This window comes from Pristiophorus japonicus, chromosome 9 (genome assembly GCF_044704955.1).
Source record: "Pristiophorus japonicus isolate sPriJap1 chromosome 9, sPriJap1.hap1, whole genome shotgun sequence".
NCBI lineage: Eukaryota > Metazoa > Chordata > Chondrichthyes > Pristiophoridae > Pristiophorus > Pristiophorus japonicus.
Genome location: NC_091985.1, coordinates 20,094,759 through 20,116,510, shown reverse-complemented (window position 1 = coordinate 20,116,510; position 21,752 = coordinate 20,094,759). Strand labels below are relative to the sequence as shown.

General features: G+C 46.1%; 1 protein-coding gene across 4 annotated transcripts in view; it reads right to left on the bottom strand.

Moving 5' to 3' along the window:
* Positions 1-21,752, bottom strand: part of LOC139272953 (kinesin-like protein KIF13B) — a 247,742-nt gene that overhangs the window by 78,585 nt on the left and 147,405 nt on the right. For all 4 annotated transcript variants that reach the window (XM_070889117.1, XM_070889120.1, XM_070889118.1 and 1 more), the window contains exons 13-18: positions 12,791-12,925; positions 10,453-10,583; positions 6,399-6,485; positions 5,667-5,857; positions 4,511-4,718; positions 4,047-4,209 (exon numbers count right to left, since the gene is read on the bottom strand). In XM_070889117.1, coding sequence (XP_070745218.1) covers positions 4,047-4,209; positions 4,511-4,718; positions 5,667-5,857; positions 6,399-6,485; positions 10,453-10,583; positions 12,791-12,925 — 915 coding nt within the window. The remainder of the gene's footprint in view (positions 1-4,046; positions 4,210-4,510; positions 4,719-5,666; positions 5,858-6,398; positions 6,486-10,452; positions 10,584-12,790; positions 12,926-21,752) is intronic.

Here is a 21,752-nt window from a genome sequence, read left to right as displayed (position 1 = left end):
GGGGCTGGGATGTATCCAGTTCTACTACAGGTGGATGAGGTACTTGCAGAATACTAGCTGAAAGTGTGTGTTGTATGAGTGGATGAAGGGTAACAGATGAGGTAAACCAATATGTGATGCAATACACATTGAAGATGCAAAGAGCTGTATTTCATTTAAAGTTTCAGAGTACATGAATAAGGCAGGCATTCATGATAACCCAAGAACGACACTAAGTGTAGCACATTCCATTGGAGAATGTGGTCTATTAACTTTTTGAAAAATCACAGCAACATTTCCAGACCAAAACAAATAATTAGAGATCTCTGAAATTGTGCTTCGTAATATATTGATGATGAAAAGACGGAAGAAGCTTCACTGTGAGTATCATGTCACATGAATTAATTACAGTTTGAAGGACTTGATTACATTATACACAAGTACAACATACAACTCAAATGGGCCATAGTGCACAGCTTCCAGCTGGCAGTAATAAATAATGGAAGTGAATCAATGACTGTTTTTTTTTATTCGTAGCCAATCTTTCCAATTCTTTGTCAAATCACAAACGCCAGAGGTCACCTTGCACACATCAAGGATCACTCTGCGCCAATGCTCTTAGCCAAAAGGCCGAGAGCCACTGCACCGTTCCTGGAAGTACTGCAATACCAGGTTCGTGCCATGGAGGTGGATGGGTCAGGCCCCCCACACACCTCCGTGGAGGTGGATGGGAATCAATGACTGTTGCTGTAAGATCTGGAATCAGATGCTTTTTTCAGTGCTGTGTCTCTTAATGGATATAAAATGTGCACTTGTCTGTTCTCCAATCTCTTAAATGTTGAGGAGATTACTCATTTGTATTCTTCCACTGAGTATATGTTTAACAGCAGTTGCCTTACAGGAACAATTAAAACTAATTACAGGTTCGCTCCACCTTCAGTCAATGATGACCTCATTCACAAACAAGTTACCAGAGATTATTCACAATGCTGTGCAGTCATTCATGGGCACAGCGGCAGTGTGCAGTAAGAATTAACATTAATGAAGAACATTTATATTGTGTGCTGTATTGACAGCTCATTTCTGACAAAGAACGGTCTTATATTGCAGTTCTGCTTATCTTGGCTTCTAGTATTCTCGAAACGACCTGATTTACATTGTGGGGTGCAAGGTCAACAGAGTTCAGTACTAAATTAGGCACTTTCCTAGCAAAGGACGTAAAGAGATGCGATGTAAGAAATGGAAATTTTAATGGACGGTAGAAGCCTCTCCTCAACCCTGTGGCTTAAGGACTTTAACAGGGTGACATGAGGAAGCCCTTACTGCACAGAGCCTCCGTCTTCCCCAATCCCACGACCTTTAACACCCAATCCTGGGAGGAAAAAATCTCCCTGATCTCCCTCACAAACTTCCCTCACCTCTGGCCTTCCACCCATCATGACACGTCTGTCGCTGATGACCTGCTCATAGAAACATAGAAAATAGGTGCAGGAGTAGGCCATTCGGCCCTTCAAGCCTGCACCACCATTCACTATGATCATGGCTGATCATGCAACTTCAGTACCCCATTCCTGCTTTCTCTCCATACCCCTTGATCCCTCAGGGTCACATCGAACTCCCTTTTGAATATATCCAATGAACTGGCATCAACATTCTGTGGTAGAGAATTCCACAGGTTCACAATTCTCTGAGTGAAGAAGTTTCTCCTCATCTCAGTCCTAAATGGCTTACCCCTTATCCTTAGACTGTGACCCCTGGTTCTGGACTTCCCCAACATCGGGAACATTCTTCCTGCATCTAACCCGTCCAATCCTGTCAGAATTGTATGTGTTTCTATGAGATCCCCTCTCATTCTTCTAAATTCCAGTGAATATAAGCCTAGTCGATCCAGTCTTTCATCATATGTCAGTCCTGCCATCGCGGGAATCAGTCTGGTAAACCTTCGCTGCACTCCCTCAACAGCAAGAATGTCTTTCCTCAGATTAGGAGACCAAAACTATACACAATATTCAAGGTGTGGCCTCACCAAGGCCCTGTACAACAGCAGTAAGACCTCCCCTGCTCCTATACTCAAATCCTCTCACTATGAAGGCCAACATGCCATTTGCCTTCTTCACCGCCTGCTGTACCTGCATGCCAACTTTCAGTGACTAATGTACTATGACACCCAGGTCTCGTTGCACCTCCCCTTTTACGAATCTCTCACCATTCAGATCATATTCTGCCTTCCTGTTTTTTCGGATAACCTCACATTTATCTACATTATACTGCATCTGCCATGCATTTTCCCACTCACCCAATCTGTCCAAGTCACCCTGCAGCCTCTTAGCATCCTCCTCACAGCTCATACTGCCACCCAGCTTAGTGTCATCTGCAAACTTGGAGATATTACATCCAATTCCTTTATCCAAATTGTTAATGTAAAGAGCTGGGGTCCCAGCACTGAGCCCTGCGGCACTCTACTAGTCACTGCCTGCCATTCTGAAAAGACCCGTTTATCCCGACTCTGCTACCTGTCTGCCAACCAGTTCTCTATCTACATCAGTACATTACCCCCAATATCATGCGCTTTAATTTTGCACACTAATCTCTTGTGTGGGACCTTGTCAAAAGCCTTTTGAAAGTCCAAATACACCACATCCACTGGTTCTCCCTTTTCCACTCTAGTAGTCACATCTTCAAAAAATTCTAGAAGATTTGTCAAGCATGATTTCCCTTTCATAAATCCATGCTGACTTGGACCGATCCTGTCACTGCTTTCCAAATGTGCTATTACATCTTTAATAATTGATTCCAACATTTTCCCCACTACCGATGTCAGGCTAACCAGTCTATAATTCCCTGTTTTCTCTCTCCCTCCTTTTTTTTTAAAAAGTGTGTTTACATTAGCTACCCTCCAATCCATAGGCACTGATCCAGTGTCTATAGGATGTTGGAAAATGACCACCAATGCATCCACTGTTTCTTGACCACTTCCTTAAGTACTCTGGGATGCAGACTATCAAGCCCTGGGAATTTATCAGCCTTCAATCCCATCAATTTCCCGAACACAATTTCCTGACTAATAAGGATTTCCTTCAGTTTCTCCTTCTCGCTAGACCCTCGGTACTGAGTATTTCCAGAAGGTTATTTGTGTCTTCCTTAGTGAAGAGGGATCCATTTCTTTGTTCCCCATTATAAATTTACCTGATTCTGACTGCAAGGGACCTACATTTGTCTTCACTAATCTTTTTCTCTTCACATATCTATAGAAGCTTTTTCAGTCAGTTTCTATGTTCCCTGCAAGCTTACTCATACTCTATTTTTCCCCCTCCTAATTAAACCCTTTGTCCTCCTCTGCTGAATTCTAAATTTCTCCCAGTCCTCAGGTTTGCTGGTTTTTCTGGCTGATTTATACGCCTCTTTCTTGGATTTAACACTATCCCAAATTTCCTTTGTTAGCCACAGTTGAGCCACCTTTCTCGCTTTATTTTTACGCCACACAGGAATGTACAATTGTTGAAGTTCATCCATGTGATCTTTAAATGTCTGCTCGCCTCTGTCTTCGAGGACCTTATTCCCATGAAATCACTCACCATCTGCTAATTAAATTGTTCCCCATAAAAGTCTTCAACTTCGTTCCCTTAAGCCAGGTGGCACATGCTCAAGTGATCTCGTCTTGCAGAGCCAGATCAGGGTTGACCATATTTAGCAGTACAGTGCCTCTTCTCCCTCAAATCGCCCCACTACTCCAGAAGCGCCTTGAAGGGTTGATAACTCAAAGCTCCTTTTCTCCATGACGAGCTGCCTCCTCAAATCCCTTTCTCCTGTCCTCTTCAACAAAACCAACTGCGGAGCATAAGGATTGTGGAGTTTCCAAGACTGAGACCACCCATGTAGCTTTTCTTTTTATATTAATTCTTGTCATGTAGTGCTTACAATGAAGCAGAATGTAGGGAGTCGCACTGAACCACAGGACTCATCCAAGCTCACAGTACTTGAATAGAAGGAAAACTGAGGCAAGCAAAGAAACCTTCACCATTTCTACCCAATTTTGACTGAAGAAATTGAAATTGATCAAATTTTACCTTTCGGTTAGCATCAAGGCTGGATGCTGGAATCTGCAGAGTCACCTGATACTCTGTCTTCTTCTCCATCTCTTCAGCTATGTAATTCGCCTCGCGTACATAAAGATTTGCCTTGGCAATCTGCTCCTGCAACTTCATCAGACTGTGGTTTAGCATGGCCTCTCTGTCAGGATCAGAAAACCATTGTAAAAAAAAAACACTAATCCTTTGCTACCTGCAGCACCATCACTATTATTACAGGATGCAAGAGGTGAATTTCTGCAAAATTACTAAAAGTTACTTTGATGCCTCCCTGTTTCTTCGCATAACTGCGTGGGAGTTTTACCGGAGGAGGGGTAACAGCAGCTGAAAATCCACGCCAGAGGAGTAATTAACATCTTCATAAAACCAGGGGAGAACCCCCATCCGCCGCCCCCCAAAAAACTCTACAATTATGAAAAATAGAGAATTTTCCAATGACCCACCTCTCCTCTGTCCACTGATGTAGCCGCTGTTGAGTGCTGGAGGAGCAGAACGAGAGGCGCTCCATGCTGCGGTAATGTTTCTCGGGGGACAAACGCCTGCGTAACAGCTCCAGTTCCCGTTCGTACATCAGGCGCTGCTGTTCAAGCGCAGAGCGCTTCTCCTCCTGGTGTTGTCGCTCCAACCTCTGCAGCACTGACTGCATTGCATCTGCCAATGCAATAAATCATAGTATCAGTACAATGCACAAATTCTTACTGACTCAGCTTATTTGGTTTGCACAGCTCCAAACACCTTCAAAGAGAGGTAAGGAACAAGTTTTGTACAAGGTGTGTGACAGAGATGTTGGATATGAAGCTCATTTCGTTTAACTCTTCGAAGACAATTTCTTCACATTTTTCAGAAGTCTAACCAAGTTAAGATCTCATCCTTGATGAGATGGCTTCACCTCAGGCCTTTATTGATCTACAGTGACACCTCTATTATGAGTACTCCAATTACCTGCCTTACATGTTATTTGCCAGAATTTTTGCAAGGCAAAGCTTTGCTCAGCCTGCTAGCACAAATATCCTTCTCTCCGGAGATAGCTGAACTTCATGTGGTAAAATAAATAAAAACTTAACTTATGTTATTTGGATTGTTCATTTCTATGCCTAGGACATAACATGTTCATATGTTTGTGAATTATCTGACAATTTCCATGGGAGTTCCCTTCATTACAATGGATAACGAAGGTTCCTCCGTATTGACATCCTTGGCCTCAACTCTAAGTTTCACCTCTCTTCCATTGCTAACTTTGCGTGCATGAAGCTCAATTTTGTCTTCAATGTTAAACACTAATTTTCCTCTCAATTCTCCATAAAGCCCAAGTAAATCCAATAATTGAACACTTCATCCAAATCTGAAGGTGTTCCAAAACATCTCTTCCATTTCCTAGACCCAAGATGCATCTCAACAGCTGCTGAAATCTATTCGACTTTATGTTTCTGGAGGACAAGGAACGTTTCAAGCAGGACAAGGAACGTCCCTGGGTCGTAAAAGGTGCTATAAAAATGCAAGTCTTTCGTTCTTTAGAGTAGTGCTATCTGAGCCAAGTTGATATTTCAAGGGGAAGGGTAATAGTATACAATGCAAATAAAATAAGTGCTTCCTTCCTACCATTGTTTCCAAGAGCCTTCATAGTGACCTCCATCTGCGCAAACTCATAGCTGTAATTGCTCTCACTGGAGCCCTCACTGGCACTGTCCCCATCTCCATCCAGTTGTTCACTACTGGAACTCTGCTTCATGGGGCTGTCCTGCCCGTCGTCCTCCTGCAATGCTTTCTGTTTGGTTTTTGGCAAATTAATTCTGTTCAGGAAGAGGAAATAGGTCACAAAGTTGCTACAGAGAGTGGCCTGAGAAAAAGCTGTTGGAAATTTGTACTCGAAATATGTTGAATTGGCAACTGTTGGTTAAGCTTATGGCTTTAGTTCTGCCACAGCTAATAATGAATATAGAAAATACCAGTAAAAGCTCCTTCTCATGAATAATTCAGGACATGCTGCTTCTGGGTAAATCCCAGCCCTCTGAAGTCTGAAACCTGGAGAATGCAGTTGAACAGGTTTCACACAGGATTTGGAAATTGTAGCGACGCCGCCTACCACCCACTCACTATCTTTTGCACGTAAACAGAAATAATCAGACGGCCAGCCAGGCCACCAAAAGCCACTCCATTCCATTACTTGTAATGGTTACAAAGGTTTTCCAAATCTCAACTCACTCATTCAAGCTACCAGATTGTTGCACTGCACACCAGAAAAATTGTGACCCAGTTTATAGTTAATAGCGAACGTGATTAACAGAACTGAAAAAACATATGAATTTTTATTTTCTACTCATTCAAACTTACCTGAAGAAATGGTTGTTTCCCCAAAGAATACGATCGCCGTGGTGAAGCTGCACGGGGTTAGTCAACAAGGAGCCATTCACAAATGTTCTGGGAAGAAAAAAAAAGTTAACATTGGTTAAGTGAACTAACACACCAAATTAATTTCAGTGATTAACAGCGAGATACGAACAGAAAAAAACCTTGCATTTATGCAGCGCCTTTAACGTAGTAAAACATTCCAAGACACTTCAGAGGAGCGTTAGCAAACACCAAACCATAGAAGGGGATATTAGGACAGATGACCAAAAGCTAGGAAGGTTTTAAGGAGCGTCTTAGAAGAGAGAGGGGTAGAAGCAGAGAGGTTTAGGGAGGGAATTCCAGAGCTTAGGGCCTTGGCAGCTGAAGGGACGGCCATCAATGGCGGAGCGATAAATGTCAGGGATGTGCAAGATGCCAGAATTAGAGGAGCTCGGATATCTCGGAGTGGGGGGGGGTCGAGGGTGTTGTGGGACTAGAGAAGATCACAGAAATAGGGAGGGGCGAGGCCATGGAGGGATTTGAAAAGAAGGACAAGAATTTTAAAATCAACGCATTGCCGGACTGGGAGCCAACATAGGTCAGCAAGCACAAGGGTGATGGTGAACGGGACTTGGTGCGAGTTAGGACACTGGCAGCAAAGTTTTGGATAACCTCAAGCTTACGGAGGGTAGTAAGTGGGGGGCTGGCCAGGAGTGCATTGGAGTAGTCAAGTTTAGAGGTAACAAAGGCATGGATGAGGGTTTCAGCAGCAGATGAGCTGAGGAAGGGGCATAAGAACCTAAGAAATAGGAGGAGTAGGCCATTTGGTCCTTCGAGCCCGCTCTGCCATTCAATAAGATCATGGCTGATCTGATCATGGACTCAGCTCCACTTTCCTGCCCGCTCCCCCGAACCCTTTACTCCCTTATCGCTCAAAAATCTGGAATTCTGCCTGAAATATATTCAATGATCCAGCCTCCACACAGGTCTCTGGGGCAGAGAATTCCATAGATTTACAACCCTCAGAAGAAATTTCTCCTCGCCTCAGTTTTAAATGGGCAGCCCCTTATTGTGAGACTATGTCCCCAAGTTTTAGTTTTCCCTATGAGTGGAACTATCCTCTCTGCATCCACCTTGTCGAGCTCCATTCTCTTATAGGTTTCAATAAGATCACCTCTCATTCTTCTGAACTCCAATGAGCATAGGCCCAACCTACTCAACCTATCCTCATAAGTCAACCCTTTCATATCCGGAATCAACCTAGTGAACCTTGTCTGAACAGCCGCCAATGCATATCCTCCCCTAAATACAGAGACCAAAACTGTGCGTAGTAATCCAGGTGTGGCCTCACCAATACCCTGTACAGTTGTAGCAGGACTGCTCTGCTGTTATACTCTAGCCCCCTTGCAATAAAGACCAACATTCCATTTGCCTTCCTGATTACTTGCTGTACCTGCATTCTCACTTTGTGTTTCATGCACAAGGGCCCCCAGATCTCTCTGTACTGCAGCACTAAGTCATGAATATAGATTGTAAATAGTTGAGGCCCCAGCACCAATCCCTGCGGCACCCCCCTAGTCACTGTTTGCCAACCCAAAAATGACCCATTTATCCCGACTCTCTGTTTTCTGTTAGTTAGCCAATCCTCTATCCATGCTAATATATTACCCCCCAAACCAGTGAGCTTTTATCTTGTGCAGTAACCTTTTATGGGGCACCTTATCAAATGCTTTCTGGAAATCCAATACACATCCACTGGTTCCCTCTTATCCATCCTGCTTGTTATGTCCTCAAACAACTCCAGCAAATTAGTCAAACATGATTTCCCTTTCATAAAACCATGCTGACTCCGTTTGATTGAATCATGCTTTTCCAAATGTCCTGCTACTGCTTCCTTAATAATGGGCTCCAGCATTTTCCCAATGACAGATGTTAGGCTAACTGGTCTATAGTTTCCTGCTTTTTGCCTGCCTCCTTTTTTAAATAGGGGCATCACATTTGTGGTTTTCCAATCTGCTGGAACCGCCCCAGAATCCAGGGAATTTTGGTAGATTACAACCAATGCATCCATTATCTCTGCAGCCACTTCTCTTAAGACCCTAGGATGTAAGGCATCAGGTCCAGGGAACGTGTCCACCTTCAGTCCCATTATTTTACCGAGTACTACTTCTTTAGTGATGGTGATTGTATTAAGTTCCTCCCCACCTATAGCCCCTTGATTATCCACTATTGGGATGTTTTTAGTGTCTTCTACCGCAAAGACCGATACAAAATAGTTGTTCAAAGTCTCTGCCATTTCCCTGTTCTTCATTATTAATTCCCCAAGCTCATCCTCCAGGGGGCCAACATTTACTTTAGTCATTCTTTTCCCTTTATGCACCTGTAGAAACTCTTACTACCTGTTTTTATATTTCGTGCTAGTTTACATTCATAATCCATTTTCCCTCTCCATCATTTTTTTTAGTTGAGCCAGAGTCGAGTGATGTTACAGAAGTAGAAATAGGCGGTCTTAGTGACGGTGAGGATATGTGGTCGGAAGCTCATCTCGGGGTCAAATATTACACCAAGTATGCGAACAGTCTGGTTCAGCCTCTGACAGTTTCCAGGGAGAGGGATGGTTTCGGTGACTAGGGATTAGAGTTTATGGCGGGGACCAAAGACAAAGGCTTCGGTCTTTCCAATATTTAGTTGGAGAAAATTTCTGCTCATCCAGCATCGAATGTCGGACAAGCAGTCTGACAATTTAGAGACAGTGGAGGGGTCGAGAGAGGTGTTGGAGGTGTCGTCAGCATACATGTGGAAAAAGGTAATTACAGGCAGTCTGAATTATTAACAGAAAATGCTGGAAATGGTCAGCAGTCAACATCCATGAAAGAAAAAAAAGGGCAGGACCTTTTATCAGAACAGACTGCAATGCAGTACAGAAAGACACTGGTTTATCTTTACTATAGATAATGCAGTACATATTTCAATCACAAATTACAACTTTTGGTAAAATATATGGCAGGGAAAGGAAATTATTGATTATTGTTGAACAGTCAGCTAGATGGCCTCTCTGATCTGTGTAAGTGATAAATTATAAAAGTTGCAAATAGGTGGTCAGAATGATGCTGAAGGTAGTAAACTTACCAGTATTAGGAGGGTCTGTATAATTGCCCATGTATGTAACACTTGCTTATATAGGTACAGCACACTTATACGCATTAAACTATAGCTTAACCTTAGTAACACTTAAACAGCCAAAGTCAGCAGTTTTGTTTGGAAGTCCGTGAGGAAGAGATAAGGAAGCCAGTACAGCCACACTAGGCGTCGGATAGACCGGGGTAGAGGGCAAAATGGAACAAAACGATGATGAGAGATGGACAGTTGCATGTACCACTCAGATAAGTCTGTCTGATAAAGAGTCGACAAATCAATGTAACTTCGCTGATAGCAATAGACCTATCGATGATTCTGTAGGAGGATAGCTCCTCTCCAACCTGTATAAATTGTACTTGAAACCTCTTGTATTTCGGAGTTTCCACGACTGAACCTTCCTGTGCATTGCTCGTGATAAAACCGGTAAACCTGAGGTTTAGTTTGTTTACTTCTGTGGTCGTTATACAGTGGGAAGCTGGGCGAGGTGTCGATTAACTATATCAGTTCGTCCATCTTGAGGGAGAGAAGCCTCCTTTTTACCCCAACATCTGCATTGAACTTTGCCAAACTAAACTCTTGTTTTGTCAGTTGTCATTAGACTACAACTTCCTTGGCTTTATTACAGAGCCTGGTCATCCAAAGGGATTGACGGTGTTTCAATGTTGAAGTGTTACTATGAACGCTGGAGCTAGGCAATGTCAATATCCTCCTCCACCTGAGAGGAGCCCACGTTTCCTTAGAGGGAAGGTAAAACCTTGTGACAATTTGCCATACTGATTCACTGCTCATCATTTGGCTCAAAAATAATACTGCCACAAGTCCAGGTGCAAAGTGTTATGCTTGCCCCCTCAGGCTGGAAATAATGATGGGACAAGTTTACTTCTAATCAATGATATGAGTTTAATTGAAAGGATCTCACCTGGAGCTTTGTTTTGGTGAGAGAATGACTCGTCTCTCTGCAGAGATATCAATGATACAGTGTTCTGGAAGTATTCCCATTCCACACAGTTGGATATCCTGGGAATCATCAGACCCAACTAGAGTGTGATTCTGTCAGATAAAAAAAAATATGAAATATATCAAAATCCTCCTCCCCCACACACTAAACAGGTTCTTCACCAAACAGAATTCTTGCCTTAGAAACCTAGAGTAATTTACAAGCAGCCAATGCAGCGAGTTTTTATGATCCAGAATGCATTGGCTAAAAAGGTGGTGGAATCAGATTTAGTAATAACTTTCAATTGGATAAATACTTAAAGGGGAGAAAATTGCAGGGCAAAAAAGGAAAGAGCAGGTGAGTGGAACTAATGGATAGCCCTTTCTAAGAGCTGGCAGTGACAATGGGATAAATGGCCTCCTGCTGTGCTGCAAGATTCTACAAATAAGGACCTACCACGAGTATAATCACATTTATATAGTCCGAGTAATGTACCAATATATCCTATTTTCTACTTGCTTTATACGACCGCTGGCATCCAGTTGTATATTGCTGAAACAATAGTGCAGTATTTCTCGGGGGGAAGGAGGGAGGGGGGAAGGGAGGGGAGAGGGAAGGAGGAGGGGGGGAAAGGAGGGGAAGGAGGGGGGGGGAAGGGAGGGGGGGAAGGGAGGGGGGGGAAGGGAGGGGGGGAAAGGAGGGGGGTGGAAGGAAGGAGGGGGGGAAGGAGGGGGTGGAAGGAGGGGGGGGAAGGGAGGGGGGGGAAGGGAGGGGGGGGAGGAGGGGGTGGAAGGAGGGGGTGGAAGGAGGGGGTGGAAGGAGGGGGGGAAGGAGGGGGGGAAGGAGGGGGGGAAGGAGGGGGGGAAGGAGGGGGGGAAGGAGGGGGGGAAGGAGGGGGGGAAGGAGGGGGGGAAGGAGGGGGGGAAGGAGGGGGGGAAGGAGGGGGGGAAGGAGGGGGGGAAGGAGGGGGGGAAGGAGGGGGGGAAGGAGGGGGGGAAGGAGGGGGGGGAAGAAGGAGGGGAAGAAGGAGGGGAAGAAGGAGGGGGGGAAGGAGGGGGGGAAGGAGGGGGGGAAGGAGGGGGGGAAGGAGGGGGGGAAGGAGGGGGGGAAGGAGGGGGGGAAGAAGGAGGGGGGGAAGAAGGAGGGGGGGAAGAAGGAGGGGGGGAAGAAGGAGGGGGGGAAGAAGGAGGGGGGGAAGGGGGGGGGGGAAGGGGGGGGGAGGAGGGGGGGAAGGAGGGAAAACACCACATGCACATTCCCAGATTAAAGCAGGACAGAAGCACAAGAAAAGATAAGATCTGAATCTACGAAGTTTTGCATTTCTCTTGTCTCCTGCTCACATTTCAAAGTGGCTACTGTGCTTCCCCATTGGGGGAGCACAGCTGTTCCTAGAGGCGAAGGAAGCGTGAAGACTAGGGTAGAAAGTCAGAGAATCATAGGTTTTTTGTGTTAAGCTCTGATTGTAACTATCAAACCATTCCAGTCTACTGGATAATTATTCACAAACAACAGTTGTCAGTGAGTGAATGCACATGGTGTGGTACTACACCAGGAAGTTAGATGTGCAATGCTCAGTCAGTACTGGAGCACTACAATTGTCTAATACTCCTGAGCCACAAGAGAGGGGCAAAAATCAGTCAGGACTGCAGCTCGCTATTCGGTTGTTGCTGCAAAGTACATAAGTATTTATGTATGTATGGATGGATGGTTGCAATCAGATGAAATCATGACTGGTGTCAACTATGAGGTCCTCCACAGAAGAGGCGAGGGCCCAGGGGCAGCACGGGCCAGCCCACACAGCGATGCATGCGTGCTAGGTCCGTGCAGCAGAGCTGGTCTCCAGTCGTTCTGGTTAATCCTTGCCACTGGACCAAGACCTAGTTCTGTCAAGCCCGTGTGGTGGCTGGTGTGCAACGGCCGCCACACATTAAAAAAATCCAAGCACAGGCAGCTTCCACCCTTTAACATGTAGTTCGGGATCCGGAATATTAGGTCCTTCATTGAAACATCTGTGAACTCATCCCATTTCGGCGTGAAAGCAAGTCATCCTCGTTTCGAGGGACTTACTATAATGATGGCCTTCACAGTCGAGCAACCTGCCCATATCCACTGGAAGTCTGGTAATTAGCAAGATAGCAGATGGCTGCCAGTGTCCTTTGAACTGTAACTTGGTAATAAGTTTAAAAAAAACATTGCGCTTTTAAATGCAGTTGCTTTTTGTCAGTTATGCAAAGGCAGCGAAATCTCTGCATAAATCGGGACCCAGTCGACTGCTCAATGATGCAACAGAAATTACAGTAAAAACAAGCAATAACATTACCTTTAAATAGTAAACAAGTAGCTCATTTAAGGCTGGATCAGCATTCAGATTCACCAAGAAACACTTGTCATCTCCAACTTTGATTCCAGAGGACTGGAGAGAAATGCCAAGGCTCTCCAATTGCTTCTGGCGCTCCTGTAAAGACAATCAGCAGATGATATGATCCATTTAAAAACAGCCAGTGAAACGACCGCAAGTCTCCGGATGAGAACACGAGAGCATCACAGTTACCATAGTATGGTTCCAATAATGAACAGGTAAGAGAAGAGGGGGGAAACTGACAAGAAAAATACAGGCTTGTCATTGTTACGGTGAGATAAATGCTTTAGTCACAAAGCCCTGTTTAAACATCAACTAATATAGTTATATTCCCATTATCCACATACTCAAGCTGTAACTTTTCAGAACATTGCTGGTTCTGTACTAGAAAGAGTAACAGATAATTGTGCACAATTACAAACCAGTAATTGAATCAGAGATTCAGACATCACCAAGAACAATCGGTGTTATAAGTTATCTGATCCTCTTGATTAGATTACTTACTGTCTCGTAATTAATAGTAGATTTGGAAGTTAGGGTTTCGAAAGATCAACACTAAACGTTAGCTCTGTTTTTCTCTCTCCACAGATGCTGCCTGACGTGCTGAGCATTTCCAGTATTTTCTGTTTTTTTTCAGTCATTGGGCTCAATTTATCCCAAAGCTGTTTTTTGGCGTACTTGAAGAGTTAGGCCCTTTTTTTTGGGGCCTGACACCAAAAAATCATCCAGCTTTCCCCGTTTGAATTGTTGTTTTTGGTGCCGCGTAGTCTGTTGTTTAGCTTTGGGGATGGAGACTGCGATCTGCGCCAACAAGATTGGGTTGCCAGGGTAACCACGGACACACTGCGGGCTGAGGCTGGAAAGTGAAACATACAACACATTCTGGCCAGCTCACAGCGACCTGCACAAGCACCTTACACATAGAATGCTGCTGCAATCATTAAATTATGAAAGAGTTTACACCACAGTCTATCCACCCCCTTCCCCTCCTGGTGCCGCTCATAACCTCGGGAGGTCCAGGTGCGTGGAGAGAGGCGGGAGGTGCGTCGCTGAGGCCTATAAAAAGGCCCAACGCGTCGGAAGAGGCTCAGGAGTTCCAGGTGCATGGAGAGAGTCGGGAGGGTGCGTCGCTGAGGCGTGCTTGTGCAGCTACAGGGAGAAGGCAAAAAAGTAGAAAGAAATCGAAAGGTAACGTCACAGCCAAAGGGGTAAGTGATTGGCTGGTGATTAGTGAGTAGCTTTTCTTTTTCTTTCTTTATCAATAAGTAACATTTAGCATTGTTGTTGCCAACTTAAGTGTATCTAAGGGTTAAGTCATGGCAGGACAGCTCGGACATGTGTTATGCTCCTCCTGTACTATGTGGGAAGTCAGGGACGCTTCCGGTGTCCCCGACGACTACATATGCGGGAAGTGTATCCGCCTGCAGCTCCTGACGGACCACATTGCTGCACTGGAGCTGCGGGTGGATTCACTCTGGAGCATCCACGATGCTGAGAATGGCGTTGGTCACACCGCATGTAAAGGGTACTCAGCCAGACAGTAAATGGGTGACCAGCAGGAAAAGCAGTGTAAGGAAGGAAGGTAGGGCAGGGGTCCCCTGCGGTCATCCCCCTGCAAAACAGATACACCGCTTTGGGTACTGTTGAGGGGGATGACTCATCAGGGAGGGCAGCAGCAGCCAAATTCATGGCACCGTGGCTGGCTCTGCTGCACAGGAGAGTAGGAAAAAGAGTGGGACAGCTATAGTGATAGGGGATTCGATTGTAAGGGGAATAGATAGGCGTTTCTGCAGCAGCAACCAAGACTCCAGGATGGTATGTTGCCTCCCTAGTGCAAGGGTCAAGGATGTCTCGGAGCAGGTGCAGGATATTCTGAAAAGGGAGGGTGAACAGCCAGTTGTCGTTGTACACATAGGTACCAACGATATAGATGAAAAAAATGGTCCTCCGAGACGAATTTAGGGAGCTAGGAGCTAAATTAAAAAGTTGGACCTCAAAAGTAGTAATCTCAGAATTGCTACCAGTGCCATGTGCTAGTCAGAATAGGAATCGCAGGATAGCTCAGATGAATACGTGGCTTGCGGTGTGGTGCAGAAGGGAGCGATTCAAATTCCTGGGGCATTGGAACCTGTTCTGGGGGAGGTGGGACCAGTACAAACCGGACGGTCTGCACCTGGGCAGGACCGGAACCAATGTCCTAGGGGGAGTGTTTGCCAGTGCTGTTGGGGAGGAGTTAAACTAATATGGCAGGGGGATGGGAACCTATGCAGGGAGGCAGAGGGAAATAAAAGGGAGACAGAGGCAAAAGATAGAAAGGAGAATAGTAAAAGTGGAGGGCAGAGAATCCCAAGCCAAAAATCAAAAAGGGCCACATTACAGCAAAATTCTAAAGGGACAAGGTGTGTTAAAAAGAAAAGCCTGAAGGCTCTGTGTCTTAATACAAGGAGTATCCGTAATAAGGTGGATGAATTAACTGTGCAAATAGATGTTATCAGATATGATGTAATTGGGATTACAGAGACGTGGCTCCAGGATGATCAGGGCTGGGAACTCAGCATCCAAGGTTAGTCAACATTCAGGAAGGATAGGATAAAAGGAAAAGGAGGTGGGATAGCATTGCTGGTTAAAGAGGACATTAATGCAATAGTTAGGAAGGACATTAGCTTGGATGATGTGGAATCTATATGGGTAGAGCTGCACAACACCAAAGGGCAAAAAACATTAGTGGGAGTTGTGTACAGACCTCCAAACAGTAGTAGTGATATTGGGGAGGGCATCAAACAGGAAATTAGGGGTGCATGCAATAAAGGTGCAGCAGTTATCATGGGTGACTTTAATATGCATATAGATTGGGCTAACCAAACTGGAAGCAATACGGTGGAGGAGGATTTCCTGGAGTGCATAAGGGATGGTTTCCTAGACCAATATGTCGAGGAACCAACTAGGGGGGAGGCCATCTTAGACTGGGTGTTGTGTAATGAGAGAGGATTAATTAGCAATTTCGTTGTGCGAGGCCCCTTGGGGAAGAGTGACCATAATATGGTGGAATTCTACATTTGGATGGAGAATGAAACAGTTAATTCAGAGACCATGGTCCAGAACTGAAGGAAGGGTAACTTTGAAGGTATGAGGCATGAATTGGCTAGGATAGATTGGCGAATGATACTTAAGGGGTTGACAGTAGATGGGCAATGGCAGACATTTAGAGACCGCATGGATGAACTACAACAATTGTACATCCCTGTCTGGCGTAAAAATAAAAAAGGGAAGGTGGCTCAACCGTGGCTATCCAGGGAAATCAGGGATAGTATTAAAGCCAAGGAAGTGGCATACAAATTGGCCAGAAATAGCAGCGAACCCGGGGACTGGGAGAAATTTAGAACTCAGCAGGAGGAGGACAAAGGGTTTGATTAGGGCAGGGAAAAGAGAGTACGAGAGGAAGCTTGCAGGGACTGCAAAAGCTTCTATAGATATGTAAAGAGAAAAAGGTTAGTAAAGACAAACGTAGGTCCCCTGCAGTCAGAATCAGGAGAAGTCATAACGGGGAACAAAGAAATGGCGGACCAATTGAACAAGTACTTTGGTCCGGTATTCACGAAGGAGGACACAAACAACGTTCCGGATATAAAAGGGTTCAGAGGGTCTAGTAAGAAGGAGGAACTGAGGGAAATCCTTATTAGTCGGGAAATTGAGTTGGGGAAATTGATGGGACTGAAGGCCGATAAATCCCCAGGGCCTGATGGTCTGCATCCCAGAGTACTTAAGAAGGTGGCCTTGGAAATAGCAGATGCATTGACAGTCATTTTCCAACATTCCATTGACTCTGGATCAGTTCCTATGGAGTGGAGGGTAGCCTATGCAACCCCACTTTTTAAAAAAGGAGGGAGAGAGAAAATAGGGAATTATCGACCCGACATCGGTAGTGGGTAAAATGATAGAATCAATTATTAAGGATGTCATCGCAGCGCATTTGGAAAGAGGTGACATGATAGGTCCAAGTCAGCATGGATTTGTGAAAGGGAAATCATGCTTGACAAATCTTCTGGAATTTTTTGAGGATGTTTCCAGTAGAGTGGACAAGAGAGAACCAGTTGATGTGGTGTATTTGGATTTTCAGAAGGTTTTCGACAAGGTCCCACACAAGAGATTAATGTGCAAAGTTAAAGCACATGGGATTGGGGGTAGTGTGCTGACATGGATTGAGAACTGGTTGGCAGACAGGAAGCAAAGAGTAGGAGTAAATGGCTACTTTTCAGAATGGCAAGCAGTGACTAGTGGGGTACCGCAAGGTTCTGTGCTGGGGCCCCAGCTGTTTACACTGTACATTAATGATCTAGACGAGGGGATTAAATGTAGTATCTCCAAATTTGCAGATGACACTAAGTTGGGTGGCAGTGTGAGCTGTGAGGAGGATGCTATAAGGCTGCAGAGTGACTTGGATAGGTTAGGTGAGTGGGCAAATGCATGGCAGATGAAGTATAATGTGGATAAATGTGAGGTTATCCACTTTGGTGGTAAAAACAGAGAGACAGACTATTATCTGAATGGTGACAGATTAGGAAAAGGGGAGGTGCAACGAGACCTGGGTGTCATGGTACATCAGTCATTGAAGGTTGGCATGCAGGTACAGCAGGCGGTTAAGAAAGCAAATGGCATGTTGGCCTTCATAGCGAGGGGATTTGAGTACAGGGGCAGGGAGGTGTTACTACAGTTGTACAGGGCCTTGGTGAGGCCACACCAGGAGTATTGTGTACAGTTTTGGTCTCCGAACTTGAAGGACATTCTTGCTATTGAAGGAGTGCAGCGAAGGTTCACCATTCCCAGGATGGCGGGACTGACATATCAAGAAAGACTGGATCAACTGGGCTTGTATTCACTGGAGTTCAGAAGAATGAGAGGGGATCTCATAGAAACGTTTAAAATTCTGACGGGGTTAGACAGGTTAGATGCAGGAAGAATGTTCCCAATGTTGGGGAAGTCCAGAACGAGGGGTCACAGTCTAAGGATAAGGGGTAAGCTATTTAGGACTGAGATGAGGAGAAACTTCTTCACCCAGAGAGTGGTGAACCTGTGAAATTCTCTACCACAGAAAGTTGTTGAGGCCAATTCACTAAATATATTCAAAAAGGAGTTAGATGTAGTCCTTACTACTTGGGCGATCAAGGGATATGGCGAGAAAGCTGGAATGGGGTACTGAAGTTGCATGTTCAGCCATGAACTCATTGAATGGCGGTGCAGGCTCGAAGGGCCAAATGGCCTACTCCTGCACCTATTTTCTATGTTTCTATGTTTCTAAAGGCCTCCAGGTGCAGGTGCCTCTCCTCACCCTGGCCGAAAGGCCTCCCTGCTCCTCTCCTCCTCCACCCCCCCAACTCTCTCTCCTCCTATCCCCCTCCTCTCTGCCTATCACCTCGACTCCACCCACCTCCTCCTCCCCCTCTCCGCTCCTCCTCCTCCCCCCTCCCCCCACCCCTCCCCTCTCCCCCCACCCCTCCCCTCTCCCCTCTCCCCCCACCCCTCACCACTCCCCTCTTCCCTCACCCTCTCCCCCCACCCCTCTCCTCTCTCCCCCCACCCCTCCCCTCTCCTCTCTCCCCCCACCCCTCCCCTCTCCTCTCTCCCCCCACCCCTCCCCTCTCCTCTCTCTCCCCCCACCCCTCCCCTCTCCTCTCTCTCCCCCCACCCCTCCCCTCTCCTCTCTCTCCCCCCACCCCTCCCCTCTCCTCTCTCTCCCCCCACCCCTCCCCTCTCCTCTCTCTCCCCCCACCCCTCCCCTCTCCTCTCTCTCTCCCCACCCCTCCCCTCTCCTCTCTCTCCCCCACCCCTCCCCTCTCCTCTCTCTCCCCCCACCCCTCCCCTCTCCTCTCTCTCCCCCCACCCCTCCCCTCTCCTCTCTCCCCCCACCCCTCCCCTCTCCTCTCTCCCCCCACCCCTCCCCTCTCCTCTCTCCCCCCACCCTTCCCCTCTCCTCTCTCCCCCCACCCCTCCCCTCTCCTCTCTCCCCCCACCCCTCCCCTCTCCTCTCTCCCCCCACCCCTCCCCTCTCCTCTCTCCCCCCACCCCTCCCCTCTCCTCTCTCCCCCCACCCCTCCCCTCTCCTCTCTCCCCCTCCCCTCTCCTCTCTCCCCCTCCCCTCTCCTCTCTCCCCCACCCCTCCCCTCTCCTCTCCTCTCTCCCCCACCCCTCCCCTCCCCACCCCTCCCCTCTCTTCTCCACCCCTCTCTCTACCCACCCCCCCCACCCCTTCTCTCCCTCTTTGCTGCCGCTGTCCGGGCCATGGAACAGCTTCTGCTGCGATGATTCCCTTACCTGCGCCGGTTTTGTTAACTGCCCAGAAGGTTTTTCCAAAGGGGTCACCTACACCGTCCTAAGAAAAATTGGAGTAAATCGGAGCTGGCCAACCTTGCCTAAATGGCGGAAGGCACGGGTGGCAGGTTGCGCTCCCAATGAGGTTAAAAAATCGTAGCCTAAAAGAATTCTACTTAAGAAAATTATGCTAGCGCAGAAACTTTGGGGAAACTTGGAGATTTGAATTTACTCCCCAAAAAACTGCACGCCAAAAAAGCAATGCAGATAATTGGGGAAAATTGAGCCCATAGAGTTGGCATCTCGCCATGTGGGGCGTGAGGCTGGCAGAAGGAAGAGAAAGGTGAGAAGAATCAGAGTGCAAATGTCCACCAGTACAATCACACAACTTTATTTCCATTGCATGGCACAAAGCACGTTACAGCACCAGCACACAAACTATATCTAGTTAGCGCTCAAAAAGAGTTCTGATATAGTGTCCTACTCCTGAAGTCAACTTCTATTATATATGTGAAAGAGAAGAAGTTAAGAAATAGGAGCAGGAGTAGGCTATTTGACCCCTCGAGCCTGCTCTGCCATTCAATAAGGTCATGGCTGATCTGATCATGGACTCAGCTCCACTTCCCTGCCTGCTCCCCATAACCATTTACTCCCTTATCACACAAAAATCTGTCTATCTCCGCCTTAAATATATTCAATGATCCAGCCTCCACAGCTCACTGGGGCAGAGAATTCCATCAATTTACAACCCTCTGAAGAAATTTCTCATCTCAGTTTTAAAATGGATAGCCCCTTATTCTTCAAACTGGTCAAGCTTCCTCTCAGAAAAGTAGTTTATACAGATTTCCACCAGAATTCACATCCAGAAATGAATCAAATGAGAGAATGTACCGTTGTGTAAACCTCACAAAAGCAGTTACTGAGACCTGGAAGCAGATTCCTCGTCGTTCGGTTCAGCTAAGGAAATACAGAACTGGGAGAGCATGTACAAAAATCAACCAATTTAGGGAGCAAGGAAAATATGAAATGGATGGGAAAAGAAGAATATTTTAAGACACTAAAATAAGTCTTAGGTTTTTTTCTTCTAGAAATGTTCTGCTTTCTTGCAAGTCTTTTTTGGCAACATTTTTAAGATCATGGTGAAGCATGCCTGAGAGAATGGAATTCTCTTTTTGCAACTGGTATCAAGCACTTCAAGTTTCCATACTGATGAAAACTGTATTTACTCTGGCACAGCATGGCTTAACGGTAACCTCCTAAAAGGCCTTCACCAGTGTGAATTCTTCCATTGCACATCCCAATCATACTTAATGTCTTGGAAGGGGGGAAAAAACAAATCTGTGGCAAATTATAGGCACTGAAACACACAGACGTTGAGAGGAACTTGGACGAATCAACCCAACCAGTCTATTTCGTTGGTTACCCTCCATGCAAGTAAGTAGTTTAATCACATTTACCCACCCTGTTTCCATATCCCTTTTACCTTTTCTCCTGGCAGGACAGACGCACCAACATCAGTGTCCTCGACCAGGCTAACATCCCCAGTATTGAAGTACTGACCACACTCGATCAGCTTCGCTGGGCAGGCCACATAGTATGCATACCAGATACGAGACTCCCTAAGCAAATGCTTTATGTGGAGCTCCTTCATGGTAAACGAGCCAAAGGAGGACAGCAGAAACATTATAAGGACACCCTCAAAGCCTCCCTGGTAAAGTACGACATCACCACCGACACCTGGGAGACCTTGGCCGCAGGCCGCCCGAGGTGGAGTAAGTGCATCCGGGAGGGAGTTGAGACAGCGGAAGGAGCATGCGGCAAACCAGTCCTACCGACCCCTTCCCCCAACGAATGTCTGTCCCACCTATAACAGGGTCTGTGGCTCTCGTATCGGACTGTTCAGTCATCAAAGAACTCACTTTGGGAGTGGAAGCAAGTCATCCTCGATTCTGAGGGACTGCCTATGATGATTTACCTTTTCCTTTATAAGAAAATAAGAAATAGGAAAAGGAGTAGGCCATACGGCCCCTCGAGCCTGCTCCGCCATTCAATAAGATCATGTCTGATCTGATCATGGACTCAGCTCCATTTCCCTGCCCACTCCCCATAACCCCTTATCCCCTTACCATTTAAGAAACTGTCTATTTCTGTCTTAAATTTATTCAATGTCCCAGCTTCCACAGCTCTCCGAGGCAGCAAATTCCACAGATTTACAACCCTCAGAAGAAATTTCTCCTCATCTCTGTTTTAAATGGGCGGCCCCTTATTCTAAGATCATGTCCTCTAGTTCTAGTCTCCCCCATCAGTGGAAACATCCTCTCTGCATTCACCTTGTCAAGTCCCCTCATAATCTTATACGTTTCGATAAGATCACTTCTCATTCTTCTGAATTCCAATGAGTAGAGGCCCAATCTGCTCAACCTTTCCTAATAAGTCAACCCCCTCCATCTCCGGAATCAATCTAGTGAACCTTCTCTGAACTGCTTCCAAAGCAAGTATATCCTTTCATAAATATGGAAATCAAAACTGCACGCAGTATTCCAAGTGTAGCCTCACCAATAACCTATATAGCTGGAGCAAGATTTCCCTGCTTTTATACTCCATCCCCTTTGCAATA